Source organism: Strongylocentrotus purpuratus, unplaced genomic scaffold (assembly GCF_000002235.5).
Source record: "Strongylocentrotus purpuratus isolate Spur 01 unplaced genomic scaffold, Spur_5.0 spur5_scaffold_14, whole genome shotgun sequence".
Classification (NCBI taxonomy): Eukaryota; Metazoa; Echinodermata; class Echinoidea; order Camarodonta; family Strongylocentrotidae; genus Strongylocentrotus; species Strongylocentrotus purpuratus.
In genome coordinates this window covers 25,424,155-25,435,486 of record NW_022145599.1, presented here as the reverse complement: position 1 = coordinate 25,435,486, position 11,332 = coordinate 25,424,155, and the positions used below count along the sequence as shown (strand labels likewise).

Sequence of the window (11,332 nt, the reverse complement as noted above, 5' to 3'; positions counted from 1 at the left end):
GACCCATAGGCTAGACTATATGACAATAACAATAAGTTTCGCACACAGAACCCAAGTCTTACATTGGTGCCATGCGAGCCCTTTTTACGTTAATCAAGAGAGTATTTTAACTTGCAAAATCTCTTTACAAAAGTAATATTTGAAGCTCATATTTTGAATATATTCAAAACAAATTATTGTTGGTGATTGTTACACTTTAATGCCCACATTCCACTAAAGACTGAGTCAGACTCTGGCCTCAAATAAAGTTTCACAAAGCGATTATGATTAAGGTTTAATTTATTACATTATGAGAGACATTATGTTTTCTTCATTTTTTCATTGAATAGTTCAGCCCTTTTTAACGATTGTCCAACATATAAGGCTATGTTTAAGAAATCATCATGTTAAGGTAAATCACTGGGCCACATTATATATACTGCATGTCTGTGAAATGTAAACAAAAACTAGCTTTATGCTTTGACGAAGATCTTTTCTAAGGACAAATTATAATGTCTATGTAACAGACAACATGTATTACAGAGGAATGATCATATTCAGAATGTGACTTCAAAATAACCAATAAGAATGAAAATCTGATAATGGAGCACAAAAGGAGAAAATGAATTCTCAGTTCTCACAAGTCAGGGCTATCATTGATAGAGAAGGCTTGTTGTCCCTATCAGTCATTATTATCAGTTGTTACTATTAGAGCAATTATACCATTACTGAGTATAATCTCTACTTTCAAACGATGAACAATTAAAGAAATCAATTATGTCAACCTATCAGTGGATTAGAGCAGACAAGTTACAAAATATAACCTACTAGTTACATAATATAAATCTACACTGCATGGATTATCAAACTAAACACAACATATGAAGGAAAGAAAATTTCAAGCATGGACAATCAAGCATGTACAAGTAGTTTGATAGATACTTTTTACATCAAATAAATATAAATTTGATAAGAAATTATGTACATTTTGAACAAAGCTTTAGAAAGAATACAAATCACAAGCACGTTTATTTGTAAACTCTATACATTAGTTACAAGGAAATTATATCTGTACATCACACACAGCAAAACAATGAAACAGTAATTTGAAGGCAGTTTCATATATATATATTTATATAAAAAAGCATGGACAGTGTAAGTTGTATTTTAAGCACATGTGTTTTTGCACCCTTATGCCCCTTATTTTTGATAGCGGTCTTAGAATGCAGACAAGTATTTTGCAGACACCTCTTGTTTCAAAATCCTGGCTATTCCAAAATAACAATAGACACAGATTTCCTTCAAAGTGTCTACTTCTTAATATTTAATATTTAATATTGATAATATTTAATTTGATTGCATGACCCAAATTTACCAAAAATGCTAATCCAGTTCATGCTTGTACTAAACTGATCTGCATAACATTTCATGCATAATACAAATAAGAAAGATTCAACGACATGGCTGATAACAATTCATTACCTACAATACAACAACAAAAAACAGCAGAACAACTGCCAGAAAACTTATCTTTTAAAATTTGGAATGTTGGCCTGTCATTTAATCCACTGTTAAACCAGGAGACATGCACATACACTGCCGGATACCAGGACTACTTTTGCGCAAGACCGACTATTTCAACTGAACTCACTTGCATCAGACCAAATCATCTGACCCAGGTTAGGCCTGGGTTACATTGTCAATATAAATGCATCATAATACCTAGCAATATATCATTACAAAGATCTTGAAACACTGGAAAATTGACAAAGATAAAGAGATGTTATTCTTAATGGCACAGTTACATTTGATTTGTTTCTGGTAAATTGCTTCCACGGCTACATCCCACAAAAACCGACAGTCCAGAAATCAAAAGTCCACTACATCAACAGGTAGGTTTTAAAGACCTGACAACATGATGGAAAGCTCATAAGACAGACAATGTCAATCTCACAGGCTGTTGGTTTCCATCAGTCTCATTGACTATTAGTCTACTGGATGGCTTCCACAAGTCATCTAGCTTTCACAGGATTTTTTCTTCATTTAATCATAAAAGATTGGGCAGGTCATATGAAAACTTTCATATTAGCCACATTGCAATTAGATTTCAGTGCATTAAATTGCTCATTTAACTCTACATAAATGCAAGAATACTTTTCTCATTTACATATTTCCTATATTTTAAATACAGGAGAAATTGTAATTATATTCTGATGACTCATCAGCACTTATGGGAATCAGTAGATGATATTCTGCTCCTCAGTATCCCAATCTTGACACGAGATCTGCAAGAAGAAAAAAAAGAAGAAAAAAAGAATGAATAACAATATTAAATATGTTACCAAATATACTTGTTAAACCATTAGCCTGCAAGCATTGATTCCACTTCTTTCCTAATACACTTTATGACCTAATGAACTGCCAATTCTCATTACCACAACTACGATCTTTGGCCATAGAGGGCAGCACAGGCCATGGATATATTTCGCAAAGGCACTTCTGGTTCCCATACAAATACAATGAGTCGAGAACTGGTGAGTCCGATAGAAATGATGGTTTCAGAACCAATAAACTATAAGTAATATATTATGATGGTGCCTACATATAGATCTCGTCAAATCATTGGGAGAGTTCATGAAACCTGAACAATAGTTTACTTAAATAAGGAATTAGCTGACACTGCTCCACATTCTCTATGGAAGCCGGAAGATACCTTTCCTCGTCGTCTACCCCAGTATCGTATCTACACAATTGCTGACCTCCGCAGTGTAGGAGGAAGGTCACCATCTACATTAAGAACATTTGAAGAGGAAAAAACCAAGTACTGTACCTTGATAACTGTCCATCTGGTCATTAGCATCCTCTTGCTTCTTAGCTTTACCAGCCTGAGGGTTCTGTGATAACAGAAAAATTATCAAGAAAATAATAATTTAAGGAATAATCATAACACTAACAATAATACTACAAGTAGTATAATAACAATTATAAGTGTGATATTTACATAGATTATGATAAAGGTATCCAATAATTAGCAAAATGTACTAGTAATGTACCAAAAAAGAAATCTTCAGAATATTTTTTGAAATTATATTTATATCATTAAAACATTCATATAATTTGTTTGAATATTTGTATTACTTAAACATTCTAGTGTATTTTTCTTCTATTTAATATAACTCCTCATTTACAAATGATTTTCATAGAGAGCATGAATGAGAACAGATAGGTATCAGGTAAAAAGGAAATACCCAAAATGAGATTTTTTTTTTTTTGGACAAATTATTGTGGATATGCCTTAAAATGAAATGAAATGAGACATCATATTATGGAGAACCTTGCGACTTTCCCCCCAAATGCGACCAAATCGACAGTAAATGCTTATATATAAACTTTATTCTGTTTATTTGTTTAAGATGTCTTTCATTCTCAAGGCATGTAAAGCGTACCTTCAGAACGGGCTGGGGCACTTCCAGCAAGTCACAGATGTGGTTCCTGACTGGTCTACATTTGGCCTGTGATTCTTGCCTGTGGGGGGACAATACACAAAAAGTATACTTTCAATACATGCAATAAAGACAGAAAGGTTCACAAAAGTGAATAATGTTTTTGGCGTGGTACGTCCTCTATTCATATCTGACAGGCAGTATAGTGTAATTTGGTAATCCAATCAACATACCAACTTTCACGTTCATTGGAATATCACAACTCTAATCCTTGCCTTGTGCAGCTGAAGTGTTAGATAGAGCATAGAAGGCATTCAGACACTAGCCTTTTCCACTTACTCATTCACTTATGAGAGACAACTGTAGATAAAATATAGCTGCAACATAATAAATCCCACTAGTTCAAGTCCGATTCCTTTCATTATTTGCAAGCGAACACTCTCTTCTGAAGTGGGAATGATTTGTGGAATGATTAAATAAAGGCTTTCAGGATGTACATTAACTTGTGTTTCCCTAAAGGCATAATGGCTCAGTGTTAGAGCAGTGGTCTCCTAACCAGGTTCGAAGCCAAGTCAATGCGCTCGTGCCCTTTTGTAAGGCATTAATCCTCATCAGCAAGTCCCTAGGAGAGGACTTAAGTCACCGGTCCCCTGGGTCTTTTTACTTACAAGCATATGTACATGCTTTCTTTAATAGCAGTCAGGTAAAACAAACATCATCAAATAAACAAGTCTCCTAAAGGTATAAATGTCAGGCTAGGATTAAAACCCACAACATCATGACTGATTTTAAAAGACCACACTGCGCTGTCCAAGTGCTCATATCGAAAAAAGAAGTGTCTGGTTCCAATAAACTTCTGGTAAAAGTGTTTTTCTAAATGCACCCATCCATCCATTATTGTCTTTCTAACAGTATTTTACTGACACACTAAAGCCCCACTGCACTACTTATAGCTACTTTCGCCCTCTTTATAGCAAACATGCCTAATCGGTGACCAGTGGTCCCCCATGATCCCCTTTTTCTTATGTTAATTGAGAGCTGATTTGATGAGATAACCACCCGTCAGTTACCATGCAGGGAGGTCTAATCCCTCCTGGCCAAACTAGCGCAGTGGGGCTTTCATACAGTGGAATAGACACTGGAGTGGACTCCTGAATTGATACTGACCAGTTTGTTTCCATGAGTATCGTCATGACCTCCTCCTGCTTCTCCTCGTCCACGATGTCATCATAGACCATCAACGTCTCATAGAGTGTGTTAGCAGTGGTTCCTCTTATCTAGGAACGTAGGAATGAGAAAGCTGGACATTTCATCTGGGTTCATACAAGGGTAAAGGTTCTACAGTCTGACCTGTCTTAGTGGCCACCTCTCTTTAGAGGCCACCTGTCTATAGTGGTCACTCATATTGCCTCCCTCTAGAAGTAAACATGTATTGAAGAACCTGTCTACAAAGGCCACCTGTCTAGAGTGATCAATTTCTGTGTTTCCCTTGGGTGGCCTTAATAGACAGGTGTGACTGCATTAAATATCTGCAGTACTGTAGAGAGTAAAATGTTTGAATTGTGTGAAAATCTAACCGACATTGCTAAAATGTACAAACTGCACATAATTGTAAATACTGGTAATCATCTGTTAGTGTGTAAATTGTGTGTAAATGTATCCAATATAAATCTAAGCTTTCAATGAAAATCGCTTACATTTTAAAATATACAAATGAGTAGAATGAAGAAAAAAAACATTGTTTAAACTCTCTTCAGATTCAAAAGCAAATCAAAAGGATTGCTCGGTGCAATTTAGGGTTTAAAAAATATCACTTTTTCAGTATTAAACCATGGGTCACTATCAGTAATCTTGCAAGGCAGGAGAAGACTATTATTTGATACACATGCACCCACTTATTTAATGAACTCAATACAACACACACAAGGAATCAGATAATATTTTACTATGCAAGTTATAATTCTCCCTACCCCATATAGCTGGAAACAAGCAAACGAAAGTGGCACTCTATTTTTACTGGCAAATTTGCCAAGATGTTGTAGTCACAAGAACTTCCAAATAAGGCCACACAGTATTAGACTCACATTTCGTTGTCAATATGACTAAGAATGACAAAATGTAGTTTTGCCTAAATCTCTATGATGTAAATTTATTAAAAAGTGACTCCGCTGTAATTACTGACAACCACACAATCACGGCTTGGGAAAATAAGCCGCTTGTGTTGCAGCAAAATTGCAAATGTACCAGGGGCGCAATGCTTTATGGGAATGTATATTGCTATATGCGGTAGCGAGAATTTTGAAGATGTGATTACCTTTGGGTACTTATGACAGAGGAATACCATGAGTTGAATAAGGCTCTTCTTCCTAGGTTCACCAACAAACTGAATCATACCACAGAACCTGAAATGAATAAAAACTAGTTGTTTAAAATAGTACTTTCAATATATCAGAAGTCCATGATGGGCATTTGTGGGCTTAATGCACATGGAGGTGTTCCACAGGGGTGTGCTATGGGTCCGATACTATTAATTTAAAATCAAAGAATTTGTGTGTAAATGCAATGACAATACTACTGGATTGTGATTATTTTTAAAAACATGTTAATCAAAGGGACAGCAAAAACTGGTAAACAATTTCCCTACTGAAATGTATGATTTTAGTGATGATTTATTTTAAAATTTGGTATTTAACATTTCATGTTCACTCATTGATTACTAGTATCATAATGCAAGAAAAAGGAACAAAAATATATCAAATTATCAGTGATGTGACTCACACTTCTATGCTTGTGAGAAGCTTTTGGGCATCGCCTGTCTTGGCAACCTCCTTCTTTACCAGTTGCAGGAGGTTCAGTGGAAACGAATGACTGGAGAAAGATAGTGAGATAGTATTGATCATAATAGCAACAACAACAATATTGACAATAGTTAATAACTATAATAATAATGGTAATAATCCTAATAATAATTACGAACAAACCATCTATCTCATCTGAATGCCCAAACGATCAACCACCTTTACTACATTATATGCTACACAAATTTCTAGGAGAGGTCTAGTGTTTTCCGTACTAAAGTTGTCATCTGTAAAATCTCTTGTTTCCTTTCTCTAAGATATCATATAGCAGATATGCTTGTAAATACAAGATATTAGAATACCACTGACTGTCTTACCATTGCAAACCATTAACATGTATATGCATATTTGGGGTGCAGTATTAATTCAGAAAATGAATGTTTAGTGGACAATACAAGAAACTATGGTGGCCAATCAGCAACTCCAGCATGACACCTAAACTTCACTGATCAGCATCAGTGACCTAACCACTAGACCACACCGACTCTACAGATAAGCTAGCTCTACATGTATATATCCTTACCTAGGGTCCTCCACGAAGGTTTCAAAGCTTCCACTGGATAGCAGGAGGTTGATCATCTTCATCAACGGTACAGAAACTCTGTGAAAACATTTTCAACAAATAAATAGTTGTAAAATACAAATGGTGCATGATTCTGTATTGAATAGTAATTGGATGGCAATATGAGCAATGAAATTAACTTAAAAGATTCATGTGAATGCCCATTGTCTTAACCATCATTTTCAACATCAATAGATGTACAAAATACACATTCCTACTTCTTAATCAAGAAGGCACTTCGAGCTAACTAAGCAATTTCAGAACTCAGAGCATTCAAGGAATTCATTAACATGTCACTGAAGAGTGGCAAATATAGATCAATGTATTGTCAGTGGACAGTAGTGCTGTGCCAGGGCTCGAACCTGTCAGTTTCATAAAACCTGTTATCAATAACAGGTTACAATGACTGTTGTAAGCTACTAAAATTGTTGCATTTGATTGACTGAGAGCAAATTTGTCATAGAAATTTAGCAGTTGTTATTGATAGCCAGATTTATGAAACAGGGCTTGAATCTGGTCCACTCACCTGTCCACTTTCTGATAGTCGGTGAATATCTTGAGAAGATTGTCGGTGAATCTAGTCAGGTCTTCAGTTGAGCTGCACGTCTTGATAAAGGACAGAAGAGACTGGGCAGAGTGCTTCACCTAAACAAAAAAAATATAAGAATTGAGACATAACACAAACAGGTGGGATATAAGAGAATGAAGGAGAGAGGGGAGGGGGATAGACTAATAGAGAGAAGACAGTGATAATCTTAAAGTTTTCAGTGGATCTAGTAAGGTCTTCAGTTGAGCTGCACGTCTTGAAGAAGGATAGAAGGGATTTGGTAGAGTGCTTCTTCTTAACCAAAATATAAGACCAAAACATTACAGAAAATCGTATTTGAGGTAGAGAGTGAAGGTAGAGAGTGAAGGGGAGAGAGAGTAAAGAGGAGAGAGAGAGAGAAAGAGAAGGGGGATGAATAGACTGACAGAAGGATAGATGGTAAGAAAGCCGGTAAAGTTCTTGAGTAGGTTATCAGTGAATCTAGTCAAGTCATCAGCTAAACTGCACATACCGTAATCTCTGTGTATAAGACACTTTTTTCCTGCCAAAAAAAATTGTGAGTCTGGGGTGCGTCTTAGACACAGGTACAACAAAACAAAAACAAAAACAATTTTTTTTTTTTTTTTTTTAATTGTCGATTTATGCCCCCTCCACCTGCACTGTGCCTGGCAATGTCTCCCAGCTCAGTCATAAAAGGTGTGTTGACTCACCACTCGCACCAATACAGTCACAGTAAGATACTGTAGGAAGTTATTTGAAGTGGCAAAGTAAAACTATACTAGATTATATAATCTGTAATCCAGGTTACAAAGTTGCAACAGGAATGTACTATCACTATTTGTCACCTGGGTTATAGTGATGGCACAGCATCAAACTGTAGGATTGAACTACAACAACTCTACCTGTATGGCCGGATTTCTGTTTGGATTTGTCTGTCATCTTTAGTTTTAAAAATGACATTGTTACTCTTATTTGTGACAAGTTCACAAGAACACATCGGCGCCTTCAACTGCACCTCACAGTAAAAGAAAGGTCGTTCCCCGCATGCGTTTTTGAGCACGGATCTAGCTTGCTGCCTACGGAGTCAGAAAAAAAAAAACAAGGGAAACGCTCTCGGCGGTCTCGCCTGCATAACGCAATTCAATATGATAAACCAGAACGTCAATGACGTAGCGCTCATCCACATCTCGCAACAACAAATATCGTAAATTTTATGTGGTACACTTTTGAACTGGTCAAAAAATAAAAATTTGATGCCCTGGAAGGGACATAATTTCATTTCATATGCATAAAGTACCATAAATAATCAATGGAGCAAAATCTCACAATTCTGTGTAGAAGTTTAGTGTTCCAAATTTAGCTCTACCAGATAAGGCAAACCAAATCAAAATCTGTCAAGAAATGAGGGAAAAGAAGCAATTTGTGTTATTTTTGGAATAAATTTGCATAAATTACCATAATTAATTAATGGAGAACAATTTCAAAATTCTGTGTAGAAGTTTAGTGTACCAAAGTTAGCTCTACGATATAAAGAAAACCAAATCAAAATCGGTCAAGAAATGAAGGAGAAGCAGCCTTTTTTGTGATTTCGAATAAATTTGCATAAATTAGCATAGATAATGAATTTCACGATTCTGTGTAAAAATTTTAAATCCCCCTCCTAGCTCTATCATATGAAACAATCAGAATCAAAATCGGTTGAAAAATAACGAAGAAGAAGCATTTTGAAAATCTTGATGTTGATGCCACAACAAAGTCTAAGTTTGTTGACCTTAAATGACCTTTGACCTTAACTTAGTGACCTGAAATTCTACTCACATGATTGGGGAGACTTGATAACCCTATAGTCCAAGTTTCATTGACTAAGAACTTATACTTTCAAAATTATATCAAAAATTCAAAAACTTAGCCTTAGGTTAAGTTTTCGATGATGATGCTACAACATAGTCCAAGTCTGTTGACCTGAAATGACATTTGACCTTGACTTTGTGATCTGAAATTCTACTCACATGATTGGGGATACTTGATTACCCTATAGTCAAAGTTTCATTGACTAAGAATTTATCCTTTAAAAATTATATCAAAAATTCAAAAACTTAACCTTAGGTTAAGTTTTTGATGTTGACGCCGTCGCCGTCACCGGAAAAGCGACGCCTATGTCTCGCTTTTTGCTACGCAGGCGAGACAAAATTGCCCCCAAGTAATAGGCGTGCGTCTTATACACAGGTGCGTCTTATACACTGGCATTTACGAGAATGATAAAGGACAGACAAGATCAGGCAGGATACTTCTTCTACACGCATGAAACAAAGAAGTAAAAATGAAATATTACATAATATTCCTATTGAGTATGCACAGATAGATTTAGAGAGATGGGTGTACAGCGACAGAATGATGAAGGCGAGACAGACGATAGAAAGTGAGTGTGAGAGCAAAAGAGTAAAGAAAAATAGAGGCGAACAAAAAGCATGATGGGAAGGAAGTGATAGACAGACTACAATGAGAGAGAGAGAGAGAGAAAGAAACGAAGGAGAGAAAAAAAAAACCAGACAAGTAAACATATTTTTAAAACAGAGATAGGATAAGGTAAAAAAAAAAAGATAGATGGAGGAAGACATATCAGGAAAACGGAGTGAAAAAAGGAGACATATTAGCAAACATCACCCAGACATATTGATCTTAAACTAAACATGCACAGTATGTGTGCGTGTAAAATTTCAACAATCAATTAACACTTTAACATTGTAAAAAAGGCTTCAGCTTACCAAAGACTCTGTTAGGCCTCCTACGCTCACAGTCAAACCCAGAAGAACATGGTACTGGAAGGTCGGTAGTTTGAGGAGCTGAGTGACCTTGGCAAAACAGTCAGAGGGCGCTGCCCAGTTCAGTCCCTTGATGTCTTCCCTAAACAAACATAAAAACACGTTGAAATTAAAAAACTGTGACAGTGGGCCCTAAAAAGTATGGCCAGAGCCATCTATACACAGAGTTTGGCCAACTTGATTTCACTGGGTTACAACATGGCGTATATTCTTTTGTTTTGTGCTTGCCCAACAAAGCAGTAGTCGCCATATTGTTTCCAACTCATACCGGGTTGGCCAAACTCTCCTAATCAATGGCACTGGGTTTGGCAATTGTCTAGCTCCCTCAACTTTAAATTAACAAAATATCTGATGAGATGTGATCAGGACAGATACACTTGGAGAATTGATATAAGTCCACAATGGAAAGATGACTACAAAGCTACATGTACCAATATATCTCAACCTTCATTCGAAGTAATATGGGTTGTACGTTGAGTTTCTGGTACATATATTATGACATCGTTGCAATAACGATCTTTGTCCAAAGGTGGTTAGGTTCATATCAATGAAGATGTATCTTACAAAGTGAAACATTTATTAGGGTCACTCATCATTATCACTCACTTTATGGGGGTTTCATTCATTTAAATGAGCACAATTTCACATTTCACATGTCATCGAGAAGGACAGCAGTTAACTCATTGCCTACTGAAACCAGGTGGCTCCTGTATTAAACTTATAGGAAATATGAGAATTTGATAGTCAATGGGCTCATAAAAATTAGATGAACACATATCTTCCATATCAAGGAAAGCCAGCATTAGGACAAAACATAGAGTACCCAAATCATATTTTTGAAATTGAAAAAAAAAAAGACACTCAGTAACATGATAAGGAAAAACAAAGTATCAAAGTTTTAAGGGGGAGGCCTTGATGTATGAAACCTGAAGGGCCTTAGATCAAACCATGTCATCCTAACCCTTGAAGGACACCTACACAAGAAATTATGTGGGAGAAGAATGAAGGCAAATTACCCCCCCCCCCCCAACACACTCACACACACATATATAAACACACAAACACAACTTTAAATGATGATGATGATGATTCTAATAGTAACATGGATTATACAAAGGTTG

The 11,332-nt window shown here is 36.0% G+C and overlaps 1 protein-coding gene across 1 annotated transcript in view; it reads right to left on the bottom strand.

The window, feature by feature from the left end:
• Positions 1-1,090: 1,090 nt before the first annotated feature.
• Positions 1,091-11,332, bottom strand: part of LOC764474 (tubulin-specific chaperone D) — a 46,460-nt gene continuing 36,218 nt past the window's right edge. The window contains exons 28-36 of the mRNA XM_030984569.1: positions 10,155-10,293; positions 7,369-7,487; positions 6,804-6,881; positions 6,201-6,290; positions 5,737-5,824; positions 4,590-4,699; positions 3,426-3,504; positions 2,810-2,873; positions 1,091-2,264 (exon numbers count right to left, since the gene is read on the bottom strand). Of these exons, the coding sequence (XP_030840429.1) occupies positions 2,239-2,264; positions 2,810-2,873; positions 3,426-3,504; positions 4,590-4,699; positions 5,737-5,824; positions 6,201-6,290; positions 6,804-6,881; positions 7,369-7,487; positions 10,155-10,293 (793 nt within the window). The 3' untranslated portion in view covers positions 1,091-2,238. The remainder of the gene's footprint in view (positions 2,265-2,809; positions 2,874-3,425; positions 3,505-4,589; positions 4,700-5,736; positions 5,825-6,200; positions 6,291-6,803; positions 6,882-7,368; positions 7,488-10,154; positions 10,294-11,332) is intronic.